At 44.9% G+C, this 26,252-nt stretch overlaps 1 protein-coding gene and 1 long non-coding RNA gene across 5 annotated transcripts in view; both read left to right on the forward strand.

Annotated features, from left to right (window-relative positions):
- The window catches only part of ano2b (anoctamin 2b), a 41,752-nt gene extending 26,726 nt beyond the window's left edge, over positions 1-15,026 (forward strand). For 3 of the 4 annotated variants that reach the window (XM_061807392.1, XM_061807390.1, XM_061807393.1), the window contains 10 exons: positions 40-241; positions 1,539-1,650; positions 1,727-1,784; positions 1,859-1,959; positions 2,078-2,220; positions 3,136-3,288; positions 6,244-6,296; positions 7,432-7,610; positions 10,988-11,093; positions 13,437-15,026. In XM_061807392.1, coding sequence (XP_061663376.1) covers positions 40-241; positions 1,539-1,650; positions 1,727-1,784; positions 1,859-1,959; positions 2,078-2,220; positions 3,136-3,288; positions 6,244-6,296; positions 7,432-7,610; positions 10,988-11,093; positions 13,437-13,820 — 1,491 coding nt within the window. In that variant the 3' untranslated portion in view covers positions 13,821-15,026. The remainder of the gene's footprint in view (positions 1-39; positions 242-1,538; positions 1,651-1,726; positions 1,785-1,858; positions 1,960-2,077; positions 2,221-3,135; positions 3,289-6,243; positions 6,297-7,431; positions 7,611-10,987; positions 11,094-13,436) is intronic. The other variant, XM_061807394.1, reaches the window with a different exon arrangement.
- Positions 15,027-15,677: 651 nt separating this feature from the next.
- The window catches only part of LOC133493612 (uncharacterized), a 68,998-nt gene continuing 58,423 nt past the window's right edge, over positions 15,678-26,252 (forward strand). The window contains exons 1-3 of the long non-coding RNA XR_009793060.1: positions 15,678-15,793; positions 16,722-16,782; positions 22,294-22,335. This is a non-coding gene — a long non-coding RNA (uncharacterized LOC133493612). The remainder of the gene's footprint in view (positions 15,794-16,721; positions 16,783-22,293; positions 22,336-26,252) is intronic.

A 26,252-nucleotide genomic window follows, 5' to 3' on the forward strand; every position in this document is an offset into this window, starting at 1 on the left:
GTTGATAAAGTACTAACAGGTTTCAATCTTGGCCCGTAGTTCGGTCTGACCTTCTCGGCCGTTTTCGGCGTCATCGTCTACCGCATCACGGTGTCCGCGCTGATGGCCATGAGCCCCGACCCGGAGACGAAGTCCAACGTGCGTGTGACTGTGACGGCCACGGCGGTCATCATCAACCTGGTGGTTATTCTCATCCTGGACGAGATCTATGGCGCCGTGGCGGTGTGGCTGACCGAACTAGGTGCCGGTTTACAACATACGTAACGTTGCAAGAAAAGAAAATGTGAACCTTCTGGAATGAGCTGGATTTATTTATACATTTGTTGTAAAAAGGTGTTCTGATTCTTATCCATGTCACAATAGACCAAATTCTTTTGGACGAATACCACAGAATTTTTGGTTTTTACTGATCACACTGTGTAAAAACTTCCAGTACATGTTGGAAAATTAAAATTTAGTCAGTATTCACCCAACCTTGTTTCTTCAACGGATAGGGATGGGAAGGATGTGCAGCAGGTAAGGGTGATTAAGGCTAGAGAGTGGAAATTCGTAGACTGGTGCCGGTAGTGTACTGAATAGATGGAAAGAGTACTTTGAGAAGTTCATGAATGAAGAAAATGAGAGAGAAGGAAGAGTAGAAGAGGCAAGTGTGAACGACCAGGAAGTGGCAATGATTAGTAAGGGGGAAGTTCGAAAGGCACTACAAAGGATGAAAACTGGAAAGATAGTTGGTCCTGATGACATACCGGTAGCGGTATGGAAGCAATTTGGAGAGGTGGCTGTGGAGTTTTTGACAACCTATTCAACAGAATACTAGCGAGCGAGATGATGCCTGAAGAAGGGAGGAAAACTGTGCTAGTTCCCATTTTTAAGAACAAAGATGATCTTCAGAGCTGTCGGAATTATAGAGGAATAAAGTTAAGTTATGGGAAAGAGTAGACTGAGGACAGAAGTATCTGCAACAGTATGGTTTCATGCCTAGAAAGAGTACCACAGATGCATTATTTGCCTTGAGGATGCTAATTGAAAAGTACAGAGAAGGTCAGAAGGAGCTACATTCTGTCATAGTGCATCCAGAGATTTTTTTTGGACTAATACCACAGAAATGTTTGTTTTTACTAATCACAGTGTGTAAAAACATAGAGTACATGTTGGAAAACAAAAATTTAGTCAGTATTCACCCAACCTTGAGAATGGGTGTTTTTTCAAGCTGCACTACCGTCTGAAAACAAAAAGTAAAACTTTAAACAAGAATATAACGTATGTCACGAGGTGACGCCACAGATGAAGCCACAAGTGTCTACTAAAAAAATAAAACCATTGCTTCAGGTTTGAAATTCACAAAATAAGCAAGTATGATGGAGGGGGTATCAAGGTTTGGGTGTGCTTCGCTACATCAGGGCCTGGACGACTACCTATCATTGACAGGACAATGAATTTGCAAGTTTATTAAATAGAAATTAAGTCTACGTACGGTGTTCTACGGTTTTAACCCTTTCTTCCTATAATAGTAGGTTGTCTAATTTGCTGTTTTCCAGAGATTCCTAAAACGGAGACCAACTTTGAGGAGCGTCTCATCCTCAAAGCGTTTTTGCTCAAGTTCATGAACGCGTACGCGCCCATTTTTTACGTGGCTTTCTTCAAGGGACGGTATGTCGTGCGTTTTTTGGAATCCGCCACATCAACCCGCAATTCAATGAACTCCCCGTCCGCTTGTGCTGTTTAGGTTTGCAGGTCGACCGGGAAGTTACGTGTATGTCTTTAATGACTATCGAATGGAAGAGGTGAGCGTGCGTTGTTTGGAAAATCGGGCACAGCGTCGCCGGATGAAAAATACCGTTGCGTGTGTTTCCTTCAGTGTGCGCCAGGAGGCTGCCTCATTGAGCTGTGCATCCAGCTCAGCATCATCATGCTCGGCAAGCAGCTCATCCAGAACAACATCTTTGAGATCGGCATCCCGTAAGTAGGATGCGATCCTCGGGGACGTGCCCGGGAATTTTTCTCCCTTCGATCCGTCGGCTGCCCGTTCGCCGCTAGTCGGGTCGGGTGTTGTGACGCGCAGTGTCCATCCCGACAGGAAGTTGAAGAAACTGGTCCGCACGCTGAAGGATAAAGGAGGCGCCGAGAAGAAGGAGGAGGAGGAGCGACCTCCGCAGCAGTGGAACCTGGACTATGCCCTCGCTCCCTTCGAAGGCCTCACACCCGAATACATGGAAATGAGTGAGACCACTTGACACGAACAAAATATTCTTGTACTTTTACCGAGGGGCTATGTGCGACCCTCGCTGGAAAATAATACATTTGTGTGTGCAACTCACACAAACTCCCATTTCCTTTTTCCTTCCACATCATTTCCTGTTGACAAAAGTGGAGTCTTAGGATTAAACTTTTGAAAATGTTTTGGTTTAAATCAGCAAACTCGACCACCGTCACTCAGGTGGACTCGTTGGTTGATAGGCGCGTCCTGCGGGGCTCGCCTCTCCTTTGTCGCATCTCTCCGTCCCGTCGCGGGGAGTCCCGAGAAGGCAACGCGCTGGAAATCCACTTTCTCACGCGTCTTCGGTTTCACCACACAGACCAGCGTGTCTTGTCTTCGCGAGGTCATTGATAGATCATTTGCTAAAAAAAAAACAAAAAAAAAAACACTTCAGGTTCTTGGTGTGATTATGTTACTACATTCTGGGCTGAAAATGCCGCAAAATACGAGTTCAGGACGAGCGCGCCGGCGAAACCATCACAGCCCGTCGTAGAAATCCCCAAATGAGCCTCAAATAGGAGCAGTGAAGAGCAAACGGATATCGCGGCAATCTGATCGCATGCTTTTTGATCTTCAGCCAATGCTGTGACGTCGTTGCACGAGATTTCTTGTGCAGATTGCATGCGTATTTTCCCCAACCAAATTGCCTTTCTAATAATAATAATAAAAACAAAACAACAAAATGAATGAACGATTGTGTGAAGCGATAAGATAAGAGACTCTTGACCTGATGTGGTGTTTGCTTTCGTGTCACGGTGTCAGTCATGTAAGGAGTGTTACAAGACATCATAAAGAACATTCTGGTGGGCGTACAGCTAACTAAAACGTTTTTGTTTAGTTTTTTTCATGACGGGGTTCTTGCTGCCTTTATTCTGCAGTTATCCAGTTTGGATTCGTCTCGCTGTTCGTGGCCTCCTTCCCCCTCGCTCCGCTTTTCGCCCTCCTGAACAACGTGATCGAGATCCGTCTGGACGCCAAGAAGTTTGTCACCGAGCTCCGCCGGCCGGTCGCTGCCCGCGCCAAAGACATCGGTAAATCTGGAATACCGTTCAAGTGTCTTATGTTATGTTATTAGCTCAAAATTCAGAGAAAGGAGTTCATTCTGTTGTTTCTTTGTGGAGATTCTGTCAGTACGACAACCATATTACACGTGAAGTGTGACTAAGTCGCCTTGTCCCGTTTGGGGTCACCACAGCGTGTCATCTTTTTCCATTGAAGCCTATCTTGGGCATCTTCCTCTCCACTGTCACACCCACAACCACTGTCCTCATGTCTTCCCTCACAACATCCACCAACCTTTTCTTTGGTCTTCACTTTGCTCTTTTGCCTGGCAGCTCCATCCTCAGCACCCGTCTACCAATAAACTCACCCTCTCGCCTCTGGACTTGTCCAACCCATCAGAGTCTGCTCTCTCTAACCTCGTCTCCAAAACATCCCACTGTGGCTGTCCCTCGAATCAGCTCATTCCTAATCCTATCCAACCTGCTCACTCCGAGCCAGAACCTCAACATCTTCATTTCTGCTACCTCCAGTTCTGCTTCCTGTTGTCTCTTCAGTGCCACAGTCTCTAGTCCGTACAGCGTGGCCGGCCTCACCACTGTTTTAGAAACTTTGCTCTTCATCCTAGCGGAGACTCTTCTGTCACATAGAACAGCAGACACCTTCCACCAACTGTTCCAACCTTCTTGGACCCGTTTCTTCACTACCACACTCACCATTGCTCTGTATTGTTGACCCCAAGTATTTGAAGTCATCCACCCTCGCTATCTCTTCTCCCTGTAGCCTCACTCTTCCCCCTCCACTTTTCTCATTCACGCACATATATTCTGTTGTACTTCAGCTAATCTTCATTCCTCTCCTTTCCAGTGCGTGCCTCCATCTTTCTATTTCTTCCTCCGCCTGCTCCCTGCTTTCACTGCATATCACAATGTCATCTGCGACCTTCATGGTCCAAGGGGTTTCCAGTCTAACCTCGTCTGTCAGCCTATCCATTACTCCCGTAAACAGGAAGGGGCTCAGCGTGGAACCCTGATGGAGTCCCACCTCCACCTTAAATTCTTCTGACACACCTGCGGCACATCTCACCACTGTTCTGCTGCCCTCATACATGTCCAGTACTATTCTAACATATTTCTATATTTCTCCACCACACCAGACTTACACATGCAGTCCCACAGTTCCTCTCTTGGTACTCTGTCATGGGCTTTCTCTTGATCCACAAAGACACAATGTAGCTCCTTCTGACCTTCAATTAGCATCCTCAAGGCAAATAATGCATCTGTGGTACTCTTTCTAGGAATGAAACCGTACTGTTGCTCGTAGATACTGACTTCTTGAAGTGCGACTAAGCCATTGCATCAAAAGTGAATGAGTCAGAAATCAGAGTTTTGTAACTCATCCGTCAATCTGAATAAAACCTCCCAAATTGCAATTCTGCAAAATCCCCCTTTATTTTTAGTATTAGATAATATTGTCATGCGGCGCCATAAACTTGAGCAATTGAAAAATCTTTCATGTTTCGCCACGGCTCGAGGCAGGGTGTCTTTCGGGAGGAGGTCACTTTTCACACATTGGACGCCCGCGACTGCTGCTGTATTTGGTCGAAAGCCCTGCAGCTCCTTCCTCGTCCTCACTGTAACTCTATTTTGGTTCCCGCTTGACCTGAGTCCAATCCACGTTTGATCCACGGGCTTTTGAAAGGCTTTCCTTTCTTTATCTTTCTTTGACTTGATCTGAAAGTCAGCGGCAGGGTAGCATGTTCTTGTATGGCTTTTACGCGCCTTTCCAAACATGCGTTGAACCCCCACAAAAACAATGGAAATCAAGTACTCCACTGTAAATTAAAAAAGGGGGGTGGGGGGGTGGGAAACCCACCTCCTGCTGGATCAGTGCGCCTCAATTTCTCTACACCAGAAACCACCTAAAAAAAATTTTTGCTCTCGAAAACAAGACAGAGGTTTTGTTCTTACTTAATTATTAGATATCCACTGCCATGAAATGCATGATTTTTAGTATGTTATGAATGGAAAAAAGCGGCAGCCGGTATGGACCCATCCGTTTTTTCACCACAATACATGATTTTGACATGGCTTTTTGTAACTCTTGAGGGATTTGTTTTGGAGAAGAAGCAGGAAGTGACTTTCAGGGCAGTAGCGCACTCAAGCGGTCTCGTCTGTTGATACTAGTTTTAGCCAAAATCCCGGCTTCATACTTTTCCAAAAGATCCGGTTTGTCGTGAAAAATTGATTACACATGACAGGTGGGTGTGTATACAGCTACTCAAAAAAAAACAATAGTTGGGGGCGGTGCAATCTGCAAGTCAGGATTGCTAAATGTGTCCATCTGTGCATCAGTAGGCTTCCGTGCAGCAGTCGCTGAAGGGCGACCTCCGCAGGCCTTGTGGCTCGCCACCGGCCTCGTCAACACGGCTTCGGCTGCGGTGGCTCAAACGAGGAGGCGGTTTGGCCGCGGAGTCGTCGTCGTCGCTCGCGGGGCGGCGTTGTTTTTATCACGGCCATGCGGAGGTGGATCGGGCAGGGAGGTCGTTTGGTTGTGATCCGCATATCATCTAAATATGGCTCGAAACGACAGGGTAATATTTCCCAGGTCACTTCACTCGGTTGTGAGATGTTCTCTTCTTCGAAAAGAGCTTCCGTATCAGAAGGGGCGTCTCCCATAGTAGGGGCCACAGCGCGTTTTCAATGGCGAATGTCTGGGGTGACGTCACGGGGAGTAGATGCCGCCAATATGGCGACCACTTGGATGTCGAATGAGACTTCCGCAACTTTGCGCATTGATGGCTCGCTCTCCACTCATATTTATTTTTTTGTATTGACATTGAAGTGAATAATGTTCTATTTATTTTTCATGACAATATCTATTTTAGAATGTTTATAGGGTTGAAGTGCACATATATGTCTGTTTTGGGGGGTCCTTTTGTTGTTTGTTGATTTTAGTTTTACTTTATTTTTTTTTTTCTTTCGCAGGTATATGGTACAACATACTGAGTGGCATGGGCAAATTCTCAGTCATCATAAATGTAAGTAAAGCCACCTCTGAAGGCAACAATATGTATGATTTAACAATGCGTTCCGTATCATTTTCATAGAATGCCGTGAGCACAGGGACCTCAGACAGACCTATTCATTTCTTAGTTCTGCTTTAATATGTCATTTATTGATATTGCTGTCTACAGTATTTTTATCTGTTATGATATTGTCCAGACTAATAAATCAAAGTAGGAAAAGAAAAAAAAAGAAAAGACAAACAAATTGTATGTCATGCTTGGATAGAGGATAATGAGTGAATTGTATGAGAGCACAGGATTTATTATTGGCGGACAAACTGAAAGCTGCCGTGTTTTCTTTCATCCAAAGCAGATTTTTTTTTTTTTTAATTCCGGAGCGCAGGGAAAGAAAGCTGCGAGTGTTGTTGCTTATGTAGGACTGCGGGGAAACCGCAGCGTAAGCCACGCTGTGAGGATTTTGGCAAAGACAACACAGGAGCAGCGTTTCTCCCCCAACCCCCCCCCCCCCCCAACCCCCTCCCAGGCCCAAAGACAGTAGTTTGAGAAGGAGAAAAGATAAGCCCACACAAAGAGACCACGCACCGGTCAAGCCTCGAGCCGGCCCGGGGAGCGAGCTGCCACCTGATCAATGGTGATGTGAATTCCCCCATCACGAGTGGCTACCAAATCGCGGAAATCGATTCTCCTCATTCTAAATATGCCTTCCAATATTAGTGGTGCCAGAAGAAAATTGGCATTGAAACAATCAACGTGAAAGATTGTTCTTGTTTTTTTTCTATTCTAGTGCAGAAACAAAACATCCCCAATAATTGTAGCCTGTACTTATTTTTGCAACCTATTATCTGATAAAGAGCTTCAATTAGTCCCGTGCAATTTGCGGGAACACCACAAACTACATCCAGCGTAACTAACTAACGATGGTTACAAAGTTTAACTCTTGTACCTTCTGCCATTTAGCAGAAGAGCAATTTTTCTGCCTTTGGCTTTAAGTGGTTACATATTCAGAGCAAGTATTTCATCATTTTCAGACCAATCGTTTGAAATCACCGGATTGGAGTCGGGAAGTTTGCTTTGGATTGTGGATTGTAGAAGTTATTAGTTACATATTAGTGATTCCTCACTCTATTCGCTGTCCTTCTTCCCCGAGGCCTTTGTGATCTCCTTCACGTCGGATTTCATCCCTCGCCTCGTCTACCAGTACATGTACAGCCAGTCGGGGACCATGCACGGCTTCATCGACCACACGCTCTCCTACTTCAACGTCTCCAACTTCAAACCGGGCACAGCGCCGCAGAATTCCCACCATGCGGATGTCGCCGTTTGCAGGTCATTCATGAAGGTTTTTGCATTGCTTTGCTGTGTACGTGAGCGACGGGCTAAGGTAAAAAAAACGTACCCGGCGCTCTCGCAAAACAAGACTTTGGCGAAAGTAGAAAATTTCAAAATGTGCATTCACTTTATTCCCTTTTTGATAACTTAAATTAGCCTTTCCACACACAACAGTGGGCGGCACGGTGTATCAGCTGGAAAGCATTGGCCTTACAGTTCTGAGGTCCTGGGTTCAATCCCAGACCTGCCTGTGTGTAGTTTGCATGTTCTCCCCGTCCCTGGGTGGGTTTTCTCCGGGCACTTCATTTTCCTCCCACATCCCAAAAACATCCATCCATCCATCCATCCATCCATCCATCCATCCATCCATCCATCCATTTTCTTTGCCACTTATCCTCACGAGGGTCGCAGGGAGCGCCAGAACCTATCCCAGTCGTCAAAGGGGCAGGAAGCAGGGTAGAGCCTGAACTGGTTGCCAGCGAATCGCAGGGCACATTGAGACAAACAGCCACACTCACAATCACACCTAGGGGCAATTTAGAGTTTCCAATTAATGTTGCTTGTTTTTGAGATGTGGGAGGAAACCAGCGTGCCAGGAGGAAACCCACGCAGGCACGGAGAGAACATGCAAACTCCACACAGGCAAGGCTGGGATCGAACCCAGGTCCTCAGAACAGAGGCCAATGCTTTACCAGCTTGATCCACCGTGCCACCCCCAAAAACATGCAACATTAATTGCCCCTCTAAATTAAATTAAACTCTAACTCTAAATTGCCCCTAGGTGTGATTGTGAGCGCGGTTGTTTGTCTCTATGTGCCCTACGATTGGTTGGCAACCAGTTCAGACACTCCTGGCCGTTGACAGCTGGGATAGGCTCCAGCACTCCCCGGGGTCCTCGTGAGGATAAGCCGCTAAGAAGAAGAAAAAGACACATAACATTTTCCCTCTCGTTGCCTTGTTTCGTGCTCATATTGAGAAGAACATGAGAAGAATTTAGCTTGCGCGCCAAATTCCGACTTGATGACCGGGTCTGAATTGACAGCAGATCCTGCATGAGCCAAACCAAATAACAAGGCCGCGAAGACCACGGAATAGAAATATGTTGCTAATGTGAACATTGTTATTAAGCCGGGCGGCACGGTGGCTCAGCTGGTAAAGCGTCAGCCTCACAGTTCTGAGGACCCGGGTTGGATCCCGGCCCCGCCTGTCTGGAGTTTGCATGTTCTCCTCGTGCCTGCGTGGGCTTTCTCCAGGCACTTCGGTTTCCTCCCACATCCCAAAAACATGCAACATTTATTGGACACTAAATTGCTCCTAGGTGTGATTGTGAGAGCGGCTGTTTGTCTTGATGTGCCCTGCGATTGGCCGGCAACCAGTTCCGGGTGTACCCCGCTTCCTGCCTCTTTGACGACTGGGATAGGCTCCGGCGCTCCCTGCGACCCTCGTGAGGATAAGTGGCAAAGAAAATGGATGACTAAGGCACTGTGCGGCCTCACAAAAACGTCATGAACTTTTTTATAATCCCCCTCCAAAGCGAAAGGGCACGAATGCAAGTGACGACTGACCGCTGACTCTGACCTAGACTTGCATAAGATACCAAGTCGCGCGAGTACGAGAATGCCAGTCTTTGTGCCAGTGCATGTCTCAGCCATGATGTACGCCGCGAATACTTACGACCGTGAAATCGAATGTTAGGGGCTCCAATAAGGGTCCGAGTGTGAGCGGCCGTGTTGTCAGCGCCGCCTCAAGGCTCAAGGCAAACGATTCAACCCTTTGCCCCTCGATATCAAACGGCCGAGATACACTCGCTGCCTTTGTCCCGTCCGCTCGGGGGCACGGTGGACCATCCGTGGATGTTTGCGGGAAGGAAGAAACTGGGGTGTCGAAAAAATAAAATAAAATAACGTTTCGAACGCTGGTCTTGTGGATGTGAGTCGGATTTGCTGAATAGACAAAACATACAAGTGTGCAAGTTGACAGGGTCGCTACCGGAAGAAATCAAAGTTGCACGAGGATGCGACTTGCGTGAAATTAAGTGTGGTCCAACGTCGTCATGCTAAAACCGACGTCGGCAATGTTGGTGTACGACACGCAAAGCAGGAATTTTTTTTTTGTGAGTGTGTGTGTAACCGCGAGAAAAATGCACCTGCGCGGAATTTCGTTCAAAGTTTTTCTCAATATTGCAGTTTTCAACCTGTCATTGTCAAGGCAATGTATTTTTTGTTTGGTTTTTTTTGTGCTTATTTTAAGGGCAGCAAGCGATGCTATAATCTGAAACGTGTTCTTTCACGTCCCGTAAGGCGCTGGCACACGCGCGGGTCTCGGCTCCCTCGCCGTAAACGCTCAGCGGTGTCTTCTGAAATAATATTGACGCTCCAGTTTCTGCAGACCTTATCGCCAAACATGGACACGCAAAACCTTTCGCGGGGTCTGTTCCGAGGGGGGAGTGCGTGAATGTGCAAAACCGCGTTTCCCGTCAGGTTGCCTACATTCGTTTTTGGTGATAGTTGTCAGCTTTTAGTGCGTCACTAAATATTTTGTTTCATACATAAGCCTAAGGCACGATGGATCAAGCTGGTTAAGCGCTGGCCTCACAGTTCTGAGGCCCTGGGTTCGATCCCGGCCCCCCCTGTGTGGAGTTTGCATGTTCTCTCCGTGCATGTGTGGGTTTTCTCCGGGCACTCCGGTTTCCTCCCACATCCCCAAAACATGCAACATTAATTGGACACTCTAAATTGCCCCAAGGTGTGATTTTGAGTGCGGCTGTTTGTCTCCATGTGCCCTGCGATTAGCTGGCAACCAGTTCAAGGTGTACCCCGCCTCCTGCCCATTGACAACTGGGATAGGCTCCAGCACTCCCTGCGACCCTTGTGAGGATAAGCGTCAAAGAAACGTTGTAGTTTGTGAGATGCTTTTCTTCCCATGGACATTTTTTCTTTTTAATAGCGACTAATGCTAACATCAAGCTGTGTGTGTGTGTTGTCTAAAATTCCAGGATTCTTCACCTTGCTTAAACATTTTTCCAGTCATTATCAAACAGAGCAGCGCCGAATTGAACACATGTCCTCACAACATTTTTCACCCCAAAGTCAATTGTACTGACAATCTGCCTCTTCCTTAATTGTGGGTTTTGTATTTTTCCACAAGGGATGTGTTCGCCATTAGCCACACATGTGGTTGGATGTTTTGGTTTTGACCGGGTGTTGATTAAAAAGTAAGAAATGCGAAGGCATCCTCATAAAACGCATCACCTGCCAAGCCGAGCGGGGGACCGTGACGCTTTAAAGAACCGGGTCGGGGCCCAACGGAGGCAAACGGGAATCCGTTTTAATCGACCCGTCAATCAGACGACGACGGATGTGTTGTCCCGCCAGGTATAAAGACTACCGAGAACCACCCTGGTCTCCAGATGCGTACCACTTCTCCAAGCAGTACTGGTGCGTCCTCGCAGCAAGACTGGCCTTCGTCATACTCTTTCAGGTATGAGCGCTTCTCTCTTTTTTTTTTTTTTTTTTTTTTTTTTTAATGGGGTGAACGTGATGTTGATCAGCTGGTGTTTTTGCACTTCTACAAGCATTAAATGTCAAGTGATAACCACAGAGAAAACTCAAAATAAACAACCAGCGAGTTATAAATAGTCAGTCGTTCAGCAGCTGCAAAGACGCGGTGGCCGCAAGACTGGTGTGAATTTTTGCACAAATGGGTTCCTTCTTCAAATAAGTGTGCATGGAAATGTTCGGATTCTTTTCGATATTAAGATTATTGTTAATTTTTTTTAACATAACAAACATAAAAGGTAGAACACAGCACGTCCTGATCAATATTAAAATAGCAATGCAGGCTACGGCGTACAATTGACCTTGTAATTGGGAAAGAATTACACAAATCCTCCAAATGTCCTTCCACGTTTAAGTTTTTTATGATGTAAATTTAACATATCCTTAGTCCGTGCAATGGATCTCATTGCAGCGTACAGGTGTACCTCATAAAGTCCAGTACGTGTGTGTGTGTGTGTGTGTGTGAGTCAGTCGTTGCTAATTTGTTGCGTCACGGAGCATCTCGTGATTGGAAGCATTACAGATGCCCGAGTCCGTTAGGAGGAAGTTAATTTGAGAATGAGATCCTTTCCTGTCTGCGGCTGCATACCTTTGGGACACGTGCGGACCAAATGTGACGTCTGATCCGACACTGCCGCGCCCGACGATGCCACTGTTTTTTTTTTTTCAAATGTATTTTTTGTTAATATTATAACAAAAAATGGAAAGACAGTTGGACCCAACCTTGTTTCTTCAAGGGATAGGGATGGGAAGGATGTACAGCAGGTAAGGGTGATTAAGGATATGGATGGAAACGTGTTGACTAGTGCCAGTCGTGTGCTGAATACTTTGAAAAATTGATGAATGAAGAAAATGAGAGGGAAGGAAGAGTTGAAGAGGCAAGTGTGAACGACCAGGAAGTGGCAATGATTAGTAAGGGGGAAGTTCGAAAACCACTACAAAGGATGAAAAATGGAAAGGCAGTTGATCCTGATGACATACCAGTGGAAGTATGGAAGCAATTGGGTGAGCTGGCTGTGGAGTTTTTGACCAAATTTTTCAATAAAATACTAGCGGGAGAGAAGATGCCAGAAGAACGGAGGAAAAGTGCGCCAGTCCCCATTTTTAAGAACAAAGGTGACGTTCAGAACTGTGGAAACTACAGAGGAATAAAGATGATGAGCCACACAATGAAGTTATGGGAAAGAGTAGTGGAGGCTGGACTCAGGACGGAAGTATGTATCTGCCAGCAACAGTATGGTTTCATGCCTAGAAAGAGTACCACAGATACATTATTTGCCTTGAGGATGCTTGTGGAAAAGTACAGTGAAGGTCAGAAGGAGCTACATTGTGTCTTTGTGGATCTAAAGAAAGCCCATGACAGGATACCAAGAGAGGAACTGTGGTACTGCATGCGCAAGTCTGGTGTGGTGTAGAAATATGTTAGAACAGTACAGGACATGTATGAGGGCAGCAGAACAGCGGTGAGATGTGCCGTAGGTGTGTCAGAAGAATTTAAGGTGGAGGTGGGACTGCATCAGGATTCCGCGCTGAGCCCCTTCCTGTTTGAAGTAGTAATGGATAGGCTGACAGACGAGATTGGACTGGAATCCCCTTGGACCATGATGTCCACAGATGATATTGTGATATACAGTGAAAGCAGGGAAGAGGCGGAGGAACTTTTATTAAATACTGGAGGTCAACAATCCAGAGCAATGGTGAGTGTGGTAAGGAAGTGAAGAAACGGGTCCAGTCGTGGTGGAACAGTTGGCGGAATGTGTCTGGTGTTCTATGTGACAGAAGAGTCTCCGCCGGGATGAAGGGCAAAGTTTATAAAGCAGTGGTGAGCCTGGCCATGATGTACGGATAAGAGACGGTGGCACTGAAGAAACAACAGGAAGCAGAACTGGAGATGGGAGAAAAGAAGATGTTGGGGTTCTCGCTCGGAGTGAGCAGGTTGGATAGGATTAGAAATGAGCTCAGCCCAAGTTGGATGTTTTGGCGACAAGGTTCGAGAGAGTAGACTTGGATGGTTTGGACATGTTCAGAGAGCGAGAGAGTGAGTATATTGTTAGAAAGGTGCTGAGGATGGAGCTGCCAGGCAAAAGAGCGAGAGAGGAAGATCAAAGAAAAGGTTGATGGATGTGGTGAGGGAGGACATGAGGACAGTTGGGTGTTAGAGAGGACGATGCACGAGATGGGCTTCAATGGAAAAAGATGACACACTGTGGCGACCCCGTAACGAAAGAAATGTTATTAATATTACCTTTTCTTCATCATTCTGTAGAACCTGGTGATGTTCCTCAGCCTGGTGGTCGCCTGGGTGATACCGGACATTCCCAAAACCATCGTGGAGCAGCTGAAGCGGGAGAAGAAGCTGCTGGTGGACCTTTTCCTACGGGAGGAGAAGGACAAATTTCAGCTCATCCAGAGCCTCTTCGCCAAGGACGCCCCGGTGCCCCCGGGCAGCCACGTCCTGCACCCGGGTCAGGGCTTCCCCCTCCCGGGCCGCTACAGCACGCTGCCCCAGTGTCCGAACCGGGCGGCGACCGGAGACGACCGAGGAGGAGGGCCGCCCGGGGCGAGGTGCAGGGCTGCCAGTTTCAGCCTGTACACGAGAAAAGTTCCGCCGTCACCCAGAAATGAAAATTCCCGACACACAGCTGTGTGACATGTGACGCATCCCCCGGGGTGCGTGGGCCTCTCCGAGGGAACATCTCTTCCTCAAACTGCCATTTTGATGTGCCGGCGTGAAAGAGGTGTGCCGAAATGGATTCGCTCACGGACGGCTTCACTTCAAATGTGTCTTTGATGTTCCTGCTTGCGCTGACTGTTCTCCTGACCGAGTGTTTTTACTTCGAAGCGGAGCTAATGGCTTCTTTGCGTAGACAAGCAATAATACTGTGTTAGGCTGAAGAGTATTTTAAAAAAAGTTTGTAGATTAAAAAAAAAATCTTGATAGATTCAGTACTGAACACTTCAAAACTTTTAATATATGGACATTTAGTGGTACAGAATTATGTTCAAATGTATTCTTTTTGGACCCTTGGGGGCTTTACAGTCGGTACCTTTTAGTTTGACTCTTTTTGGAATGTAATACTCTTTTTTTTTTGGGGGGGGGAGCGATCAATCAATGAATGAATGGATTTTGTGTGTCAGACTTGTGCAACTTTTGGAATGTTTCTGCTTCATGTGCTTAATTATGACTGAACTCGTAGCAAACAACACAACGACCAATTCCGGTGGACCTGCGAGTGTTGTTAGTGAATGCACTTAAAAGCTTCATGGAAGTGCAAATTGTTTCCACGGCAATCTGTGTTTACATTGACTCATCTCAAGTGATGGTTTCCTTTATTTCTTTGCCACTCATTGTTTTTCCGGCCCTCTATTTTTTTTTTTTTTTTTTACATTATCCGATACATGCCCGTTTGCTAGAGTGACGTACTCAAAACTTCCCGTTTTAGAGGACAACTGATGTGTGAATATTTGTTGCAGCACTGAAATTGAGCACGGGGGACTCATTTTTAATCTTTTGCAGATCCATTGAGAAATACTCATCGTCGGTGCATTAGACTGTTTTCATAATTTCAAGTAACTGAGGTTCTTCACTGTTTTGTTCCAATGTGAAGTCATAACTGCTCTCATGATGACATGCCGCAAAATGCAATTTGTGTTTCAGAGGCCTTGTACTTGCTCTTATTTTGCCCTGACGATACACAGTATCTGTGCTCACGAGCAGCAACAGACTCTTCAATTTTTTAAAAGTATTTTAGGTTGATTTAGAACAAGCAAATTGTGACCGTGGTACATATTTAAGACGATGTAGACATACATGATTACATCATTGTTCATGTTTTACAAGATAATCTGAACATTCTTGTGTCTCCTGTTTGCTTTTTTTTTTTAATCTTATATTCTTTTTCTTTTCTGCCCTTCTTGAGTGAAAAATCCCCCACACTGTCCAGAAGAAAATCCAGAAGGATTTTTAAATGGAGGAAGATTTTAAATCGAGACAATTCAGGTGATACAAGGATGCGTGTATACTGTTATGATTAGTTGACACTTTTTTATATTAAGCTTAACTTCTCCAAAAAGAAGGTAATGCATTATTTTCCTTTCCCTCTCTTGTTCAAGACCTAATCATAAATCATCCGTCTGCATTTTGCAACCATGTGTAGATTAATATGACGTTCCAGTGATGATGACAACATGTCCACTGTAAAAGAAACCCATTAATAGGTTTAATTTTGACAAGCCCGCTTTTTATAAATATCTTCTGAAAAAAATGCAATCATCTAAATATGAAATGAAATAAGGCGCTGACAGTGTAGTGTCAGCTGAGATGTGTCAAAAAAAAATATGCAGTAGATGCGAAGTCTGGTAGTTACTGTGAGCGCAACACTGACATCACTTCCTGTTTCGCTCAGGTGACCTCTTTGAGTGGTCGCACCTGTGTACGTAATCGACTCTTACCCCCCCCCCCCCAGCTGGTACGTGACAAATCTTTTCTCTTTATTGGTAATATTACAGCGTTTTGACCCATAAAAATACTTTATTTTTTTAATCACACTCCTCGTATTTGCTGTCCTTATCACCACTTCACCAGCAGCGGGGTGTGTGTGTGTCACTTTCCTGTGAGAAATAGTAAGAACGTTATGACTATTAAAAACGGGTGAAAATGCATATTTAGACAACGTCTTCATTTTAAAAAGGGTGTGTGTGTGAGAGTTTATTTTTTACGACCTTTTTTCCCCGTTTCGTTGAGTTTCAACAAGTTTCACTTGGTGTCGATGAAAAGTTTGCAAATTACAGAAACCTACAAGATACTCAAAATATGGATAAGGTTTCCAATGACGCAATCTTGTGTGTGACAGAGGTCAGAGAACGCAGGTGATAGGTGAAGAGTGAAGTTCTTTTTCTATCGTTAATTTATCCGATTGGTCTAAGGGTGGTGGTGATGTCATTGGAAACCTATCCATAACAGAAACAAAGTATCCATTAGATTGTGTGACATGTTTTTGAAAAACCTGGTTAGTCTTGCTCCCAAACCCCCAAAAATCAAGGAAATTCGGGAAAGTTCCCTTCAACTGGTGGCAGTTGTGTGCTCGCTCCAGTTTTACACAAGTTTAAATATGATTGGTTAATTCTAAACACAGCCACATCCTCAGTTATGGGGGTGTGTACACTTGTGCTGCTTTTTTACTTCCCCTCTTTTTGGAAAAATTCAATCGATAGGTTTCCGATGACGTCACCACACTCCCAAGCATCCCCTTTTCTACGACGTCTTAACTCTTACGCCAATGGGATAAATTAATGATAGAAAAACAAAAACATCACGCTTCACCTTTCACCCGTGTTCTCTGACCTCTATGACACACAAGATGGTGGCCGTCGCAAGCCTTGACGGATAATTTTAAACCTATCAATTGATCCTAATTCAATTTTCCAATTCAATGTGTATCAATTATTATTTGTGAAATAAAATATTGGTTATCTAGGTTGCATGTGAGAAAAATGTATGGATAAGTGACTTTTTTTTCCCCTTTTTTAAAAATTTGATGCTTTCACACAGGGCGTCATGACGCAAACTTTGGACACCCAGAATTTCAACGATGTGGAAACGGACGAATCAGGTAACCTCCACTGAAACTGTTTTTTTTTTGTCACCACTAAAAGGGGAAAAATAAAGCGTGAGGGTTCCACGCCATTCAAAAAAGCCGCTGGAGCATTAATTCTGCGTGAATGCGGCGACTGTGTGCGTGGTGCCTTGAAAGGTTCGGAGAGAACACAATACGTTATTGAGAGGCCTGAAGCGCAACAAGCCGAGACAGGACGGGACAATGGTGGACTGTGGCGATCCATTTGTAGGAGCTAATGTTACAATTACCTCCTGCAATGGAAAGGAATTGGCAGGGAGACGACGAGAAAAACAAGAGGAAGTGCAAAAAGATCCCTGGGGAGTTGCGCCGAAGCCAAGTACTTGGGACGAGTTAAATTATGTGGCAGGAAAAAGACCTTTGAGTCGACTATACATGCAAATGCTTGTCCTCAATGTCGAACTGTTTCCTCAATTTCACGCCTCCATTGTTCTGCTTCTGAAATAGTTCTGTTTCTCGCACCATTGTTCGTCTATTCCCACCTTCACTTTTCTGCTTTAAGTAGGGATCAGTGCAGTGCCAACGTGTTTACCATATAAAAAAAAAAACAGTCCAGTATACAGTAATCGCAGAGTTAAAGAAAATTCATGCGTTATGATTATGTAGAGCTCGTGCACGTGATGTCACCATTTTCACCGCGCCATATTGAAAAGAGCTGCTCGAAAGTGTGGGGGACATTGAACCACCGCAGAATATTGACAATGCCTGAGACTTGTTGGGCTGTTGGTTGTTAGAACAGACAAGACGGGTATTCAAAGAGGTCATTCTATAGAATACCAGCTGAAAACACCAGAAAATATCAATAGATTTCGGCAATTAAACGCGATGGGTGGTGCTCAACCTAATACACGTGACTGTGTAGCGATCACTTCATTTCAGGGAGGAATTATTCTCCCCAATCTCAAATTACCAACAAGTATTTATAATTCCAAATTGGCTCATTTGAGAACAATGTTTTTTTTTTTTTTTTTAAAAAAAAAAAAAGGACTACAGGGAATCGTCTCCAACGTACACGGAAGCGTGTTGCAGTGACACGTTAAACTTCGGTAAACCTCTCCCCGATAGATTTTTTTTTTTTTTTTAATATGCATTGTTCTCAAATGAGTCTAATGCGTATTTACAAAAAGAAAATAAACCTTCGGTCACACAGAGGTTTACGTAGGTTACGGAGGAGCTGACACGCTGTCTTTTATCTTCTTCCAATCATAGTTAATGTATGTGAGTTTGTGTAAAACCAGGCGACCGGTCACAACAAAACTATTCATTCTTTGCAGAGGACAAAGAATATAGAACTGCTCGTTATGAAATTAGCTGTCATCATCACGAGCCCTACGAACGCAAATTTTTGCACGTGATTTTAGACCAGGGCTCAGCAACCTTTTTGAGGCTGAGGGCTACTTCGTGAGCAACGATCGTATAAAGGCCGACGTGACCCGTTTGCGGGAAATTTCACACTCAATTCATGACACGTATGTAAAATATTTTCGTTTGAATTTATTGTAGTAAATGACATTACAGGTATTTTCAAATTTTAATTCACGTAAGCAAGTCAGATTCAGAATTTAAAGCACAAATAATAAATAGTAACAATTTGTGGCCTATGGTATTTTTAGAACATACCTCGCAGGTGCCTTATATGGTCCTCGCGGGCTACCATTCACCCGCAGGCACCGCGTTGGTGACCCGTTTTAGACTTTAAAAAAAAAAAAAAAAAAAGCTTGTTTACTTAGTTTGAAACACAGGGAGTTAATTTAACAAATCTGAGATATTTGAAAAATGTGAGCACAGATGTGATCAGGACAGACTTCCATACCTCCTCGTGTGACTAAATAATCGTAATAATTGTTGTCAGCCCTATAAAAGGCCATCCAGAGTTGGGTCACACTGACTTTGTGTTTTGTGCACGTCGGGAGACCGTTGAAGTCCGGAAGGAAGAGTGAGAAGCAGCCAGTACAGTAAAATATACAGTAAAAGTCATGTAGAGAATATTTGTAGACACGCTGCAGCGGGCTTATGCAACTGTCTAGTTCCTGGCTTCCCGTTTGAGTGTAGAAGGTTAATTGTACGTAGAACGACAGTCTATCCCTGACCTCAAATTGGACCCATTAGGCCGTCGGATCCAGTTTCCTACTGTTTATGTCTGTTTCCCGGACTTTTTACACACAAATGTAGGGAAAGTGAAGGATTTTAAAGAGGGGCTTACATGGCTGATGATTGAGGCAAGCTGCCTGTTATCAATTTAGCCGGTATGTTTCACGCTGCGTTACGTGCGAGTCGGAAATCTGCGGTGATGAGTGGCGGTAATTTGATGGAGGCGATGCCGCGTGTCAGTCAGTTGAAAGAGGAAGGCGCGTCGGAGCCGGCATTGAAAGCTCGTTTGACGGCCATCACCCCGAAATGACACGCGCAGACGCTTCCACGTGAACAGTCAGGTCACTGTTTCCTAAATAGCCGTGATTGGAAAACGAGTGTTACGCCGCTGGTTCCGTTCCCTTTTGCCCACACGCGTTTGTTTTCCTTTTAAGGGCATGCTGGGGGGGGGGGGGGGTGATGAATAAAAAGATATTCAGAGACGCCACCAAGACAATCGAGTGTGCTGAAAACAATATGCAAACTGTTTCTGATCCAAAGTTAGTCAGTTTTTTTTTTTTTTTACACAATCAGTTCATCAGCTAACAATGAAAACAATATTAGATGCTTAGTTTTCCATCCTTTTTGCATGTGTGATGTCATATTGGCAGAAATAATTGATATCCTGGTCATTTACTCAACTATTTTCTGAAGAGACGAGGAAAACAAAGTCTTGGCAAGTTTGGGTTCAAACCATCACCCATAGTTATGCCAATTACGGCGAAATACACAGGAGGTTCACTCGTATCTTTTTCCAGATTCGGTCACATAACGGTCCACATATAAAATGTTTGTTTCATATTGTAAAATTATTTTAATATATTCATAAAAATACCATCACAATAAACCAAAAGGCAACATTTTTATCGTCTCTTTTGTGGTTGTTTACAAATGTCATCTATTTTCTATTTGTTAAAGGTTGGGATCATCCATCCATCCATTTTCTTAGCCGCTTATCCTCACGAGGGTCGCGGGGGAGTGCTGGAGCCTATCCCAGCTGTCAATGGGCTGGAAGCGGGGTACATCTTGAACGAGTTCCCAGCCAATCGCAGGGCACATCAAGACAAACAGTCGGACTCACGATGGGCAATTTAGAGTGTCCAATTAATGTTGCATGTTTTTTGGGATATGGGAGGAAACCGGAGTGCCTGGAGAAAACCCACGCAGGCACGGGGAGAACATGGAAAGTCCACACAGGCAGGTCCGGGATGGAACCCGGGACCTCAGAACTGTGAGGCCAATGCTTTCCAGCTGACACACCGTGCCGCCCGGAAACGTGGTCATTTTAAATTAATAAATTCCAAGGTTAAATGAGAACAGTCGGTATTATAAACATGGAACAGGAAGAAAAAAAAAAAATTAACAAACAGTATTAAGAGACATTTTTGTACTACTATACAGGACATCGTCAGGATTGGTGACGGAGCAAAAATTTTACGACCCTCCAACCCAAGTTTGCTGCTCAAGCCTTGGAGGGTTAAATGAGGTTCTAGTGCAAGACCTTCAACCAAAACCGCTGACATCTCAGAACCATTTCAGGCGCCACAATTTCATAAAGCGCATGTTTGGGGGTTGAGCCAAAAGTACCGGTCCGTCCCACGCCGAGGTGTGCGACGTGTGATTGACTCTGTGAATGGTGTGTGTGTGTGTGTGTGTGTGTGTGTGTGTGCGTGCATGTGTCCGTGTGCGTGTGTGCGCGCGCGTAAAACTTGACAACAACAGCTCACGTCCCTTGTTGACCTCACGCACTCTTATGAGGAATGTGGCCGGGAGCCAAGGAACCCACAGCTGTTCGGTGAGCGCTGCGTGCATTCCATGTGCATGAGGATGTCCATCTGCTATATCGGACTCCATCTTTGCTCGGAACGCGCGACATGAGTTTTCGTGTTCCTCGCGGACGTCATGAATGTTGGATTGAAGAGAGTGATTTTGTTTGATTTTTTTTTTTTTTAACCCCTGTGAGCGATGAAGAGAATTTTTAAAATTAACCTCATTGATCCAACATGGGGCAGCATGGTGGATCAGCTGGAAAGCGTTGGTCTCACAGTTCTGAGGTCCCGTTGTTCGATGCCGGACCCGCCTGTGTGGAGTTTGGATGTTCCCCCTGTGCCTGTGTGGGTTTTCTCCAGGCACTCCGGTTCCCTCCCACATCCCAAAAAACATGCAACATTAATTGGATGCTCTAAATTGCCCCTAGGTGTGATTGTGACTGCGGCTGTTTGTCTCGATGTGCCCTGCGATTGGCTGGCAACCAGTTCAGGATGTACCCTGCCTTTTGCCCGTTGACGGCTGGAATTGGCTCCAGGACTCCCCCTCGACCCTCGTGAGGATAAGCGGCAAAGAAAATGGATGCATGAATAGAAGTCAGCTGGGAAAGGCTATCGCTTTGTGGTTCTCGAAATTTTTAAACCAAGTACAACCTAATAACAAGATCAGCAAGTATCACCACATTAAATCACCGTGTAATGGGAGTGTTCATCAAAAACAAATTATAAAGTCGATAAAGCACATTTTATTGATGATCATTTGTATAGAATTTTATTTAAAAATAATGAAAAATAACTAAAAAGCAAACAAATGCCAATAACTAGTGGAGACAATAGCAAAATTAGTAGGGGAAATTCTGAACCTTTTTCTGGCTTCCCTGCTATGCTGCTCGGGTTCGTGTTGCAGCGTGTTTTGCGCGCTTGGCGAGTGAGCAGATGAGTCTTGCGTCAGCACGAGAGACTAAATGGAAGCTTGGCTGGGAGCTTCCGCCGAAACCAGCATCAAATTAGAAGTAGAGTCACAAAGGCGAATTTTAACATTTAAAGTGGGCGTGCAGGTAAAGTAACAGCTCGTGTCAACGGTGGGGGATTGTCAGTTTTCCCACGCTGCCCTCATCCTTCGTGCAAATGTAAAATGCGACACTATTATCACCACAATACGTATATAAACTGGTCTTAGCTGCATTTGCACCGGGTTGGCTCGAGAAGCCTGAATCTCGCCTGCTGTGTTTCCCTCATCGTGACTTCCATCCACAAATGTGCAGTATTGACAGCTAAAGCCTCGTGCAGCTGCGTTGCGCCTACCGGATCGATAAAGCTCGTTGCATCCTTTTTACGCTGATTAATGGCACTTTCAGGAGGCCTGGAGTGGAACGAATAGCGAGTACAGACGGTTAAAGATGCTTTGTGAGCAGTTCGGTGAACACTTTCATCGGGGTTAATATTCAGATTCTGACCCCCAATGAGATTTGTCTCCAAATAAAGTCTGGTGTCGACTGTTTCCTTTAAACGTGTGCGTCCATAAAATGATTGTTTGCCCCATTCAGGTGGTTGCCAATTCAGTAATTCACATTTTTGTTTTTCCATGCAGGGTGACTTTCACAGAAAGGACCGCGGTGGCTCCCGCTTGGAGGTACGTGCTGACTTCCTTCCCCTCGTTTTCTTCCCCTGACTCTCTTAGCCTCGACCCTTTTGTAAGGAGGGAAAAAGCCCAAACCCAAACGCTCGTCCGCGCGGCCCACAAGCGCATTTCGAAATGAGCACCATCGGGGTGACCTTTGGGTCCCGAAATCTCAAAGCGCTGACATCATTCATCATCCGGCTGAGCGCAGGGAAACAAGTGACCTCCGAGTGCTTTCCTCTACGAGCCGCGTAAAATAACACGGATCATATAATATTAATGTGTGAAATAGTTTGACTGTTGGTTTGCAACTAACTGTGCATGGGGATGAAATATGTGTTCACTCTATATGAAGAAGCCTCCCAGTTTGGAAAATTACTTTTTGATAAAAACAGTTTCATTGAGTTTCTTGTGCATATTCAATCAGCCACTTGACATTATTTGACAGGGAAATAAATATCTGTACCATAGATCAGGTTCAAAAGGGGTCCTAAGCCCTCTTGAGCCAAGTGTTTCGTGACATAGTCCGCACCCCGTCTGCTTGGTTTTATTGATTCTTTGCCATTCGACATGTAATTCCTTGGCCGAATGTTTAAGCTGAGGGTTCCGTGATGATCTGAACTAACACGGGCCATATCTGTCATCGACGTATCGTGTCCCCGTGCCCGACCCCTCCAAACGTCACCGTCGTATTCGGTCGCGAGAGGTTTATAACCGCAGGGAGTCGTGTTCGTATGTTTGACACTAATTCTCTTCTCAGTGTGTTATTTTGGGGTTGAGGCGTCAGTCAATCCTTGTTGTTGTAGGGGTCTTGAGTCGACCTTTTTACATTTTTGCAAATGAAAAGAAGCCCTTTTGGAACCCCTGAGTAAAAATCCCTTCAAGCTGCTATGTTGCACTTGTTTGTTTCTCAAGCTTTTAAGTTTGCTCCCTCCTTCATTAACTGAGATCATAAAAACGTGACTTTTGAAAATATTTGCAGAACTGCAGCTTCTCACATTGAACTAAATGGGATGATTTTTTTTTTTTTTGGTGCAAATGTATCGCACTGTTGAAATACGAAAAAGACAAATGTACTATGTAGTAAACAATCATTGTTCATAATTTGTAAGCATTAAGGGACTGAAAAAAAAGTTTATATTTATCCATCCATCTATCCATTTTCTTAGCCGCTTATCCTCACCAGGGTCGCGGGAGTGCTGGAGCCTATCCCAGCTGTCAACGGGGCAGGAGGCAGGGTACACCCTGAACTGGTTGCCAGCCAATCGCAGGGCACATGGAGACAGACTTCAGTCGCACTCACAATCACACCTCGGGGCAATTTAAAGTGTCCAATTAATGTTGTTTTGGGGGATGTGGGAGGAAACCGGAGTGCCCGGAGAAAACCCACGCAGGCAAGGGGAGAAGGTGCAAACTCCACACAGGCGGGGTGCACGATTGAACTCGGGACCTCAGAACTGCCGCCTATGGGAGAACATGCATGATTCAATTGCAAATGGTTTTGGAAATTTCCATGAATACAATTTTTATGTTTAAAAAAATAGCCATTAAAGTGCAGATTTGTGTTTTACGATAAGTCAACTATTGTAACACAATCTACCGTAATAATGGGCATTTTCCAAAGAGGATTAACAATATATCCCAGTAAACTTTGTTCAGGATTGAACCCGGGACCTCAGACCTGTGAGGCCAATTCCTTTCCAGCTTGATCCACCAGGCCGCCTTATAATTGTCGTTTTTACATAAACTGGGTGACTGATCAGTTATCATTATTTTATCCTGACAAATATCAGAATTAGCACGCCTCAAAAAATCCATATCACTGGAGCACTACTTACAACTATGCATTTAAAATTGGTGTCATTCAGAAAACTGAATAAACAAGGACAGACAAAAAAAAAAACTGCTTCATGATCAAGAAAATAATGTTTCGTGTAAACCAGAGAAGTTCATATTTCTCCGAGCAATCCATCTCCACGAAAGACTGTTGGCATTTTGTTTCTTGGAAGGGGTAAAGATGGCCAAATCTGGGTTGCCCAACTTGTGAGAAACTCACATGAGGTATTATTTAAACTGAGTGGGTTATGACTCCACTTCAACAAGGACAAAAATAATATTGTGATGGGAACAGTGGCAATGCAATTGCAAAGCTCTTCATATGCCCGTGTGCTGTAAATTAAAAAAAAAAATTTGACTAATACAAATGAAATGTCACCAGAGGGTGAAAAATCTCGTAAACTTAAAATATGTAGGAAAGGGCCTTGTAAAAACATACACAGAATGTTATGGGATTCCCAAGGCCGCCGCGAATAGAGACGATGAAAACAACCGTCGGAGCCAAAAGAATTTACAAAGCTCCTAAAGGTAAAAAAATTAATAAGAATAAATTACAGGCACAAGTAATTATTTTGTGATTCTGCCCTGTAGTTCTGCAAAAACATCTATTTCCTTATCTTCCTCTATTTTTCAAGTCATCCCTGGGGATTTAACATAGCGCCACAATTAAATAATAATAATAATAAATTAATAAATAAATTGCGCCACAAATGGATATGATCTGAGACTGGTCACTTTTCATGCAGGAAATATGGAAATGAGAGAAAAGGATACATTTTTGCACTGATATGCAAAGCTGAACTATTTGGGAATAGTACTTATTTTGTACCTTTTCAGGAAATATTGAAATTTCGCACTCCAGTATATCCTCTTTCAAAGTGATCAGAACTATTGCAAGTGACAGAAATCGAGCACATTTGGAAATGGGAACCCTTGCGAGTGTCAAACTCTAAATGGCGATAAACCGCACGCTTCCATCCAGTTGACTTAAATCCAACCAATTGGGCCGCCTCTAATTGCACTGCTGTCCGTTTGCTTGTTTTCCAAAGCGGAAGGTCGCCAAGTGTGCGGTCGGCGGCGGTAGAATAACACGGGCATGGTGACGAGATGGGGAAGAAGATTGGGGGAGTTAAAAAAAAAGCTCCTTTATTGGATTTCAAACACAGAGACCTAAACAACCAGATGAATGCATCTGCTGTTCGTGCGCCCACAAGCCGACAAATCAGCTTAATGTTGCTGTTCCGCATTATGAGCAAAATGCAGGAAAAGCCCCAAAAGTGAATAGTCACCCGTGTTGGCATTACTTTTGAACACGCGTGTTCTCTCCTCGCGCATACATCGCGAGACCCGGTGGGTGGCCAGCGGCGCGTCCAGCTGCAGATGTTCACGGCGGCCTCACATCTGCAAGTCATCTCTGCGAAAAAGCACCTTCTCGTTTCCGTCTTTTCCTGCTCTTCCCCGCAAACCACCCACCCCCGACGTGTCTGTGCGGGCGCCAGGACGGTCTCGCCCTCCGCCGGCTGCACAGGCTTTCCATTGTCGCCCAATTAAACGTGGGCCAGCATCACTTCACCGCGGCCAATGTCAATAATAAAAGCACCCCGCGCCGACCATTCCCCACCCTGAGGCCGTCAAGTATTTTTGCAATGTTTGCGGTCGAGGACTTTTGGGACACATACCCGTGTGTACGCGTTGTACTGCTTCAGATAGGTGCACATTTTGGGTGGGAGGCTATCGCTCAGATTTTGGTACAGACTTGCGAGAAAAGAATTCAAGAAAAGTCTATATGTCAACCCCGCTCTTGTATTCCTGGCCTGAATTCTTGAACCCCCCCCCCCCCCCCACCCTCACTTGCATTATAACATCTGACTTGCAGGCCAGCATACATCCGAAGGATTCTGTGTGAAACTGTCTATTTTTGGCGAAAAACTGACGGTTGGCCTCCCCGAGGACCATATTAGGACTTTTATTCTGAAATAGTGAGGGTTTTAAAACGATGGTATTTCGAGGCTCCTTCAAAGCTGACACGCGGAATGTCTGATGCTGAATGAGGCACTCGCTCGTGGGTTTTCTAAAGCGCTTTGTAAATCCAC

This window comes from Syngnathoides biaculeatus, chromosome 20 (assembly GCF_019802595.1).
Source record: "Syngnathoides biaculeatus isolate LvHL_M chromosome 20, ASM1980259v1, whole genome shotgun sequence".
NCBI lineage: Eukaryota > Metazoa > Chordata > Actinopteri > Syngnathiformes > Syngnathidae > Syngnathoides > Syngnathoides biaculeatus.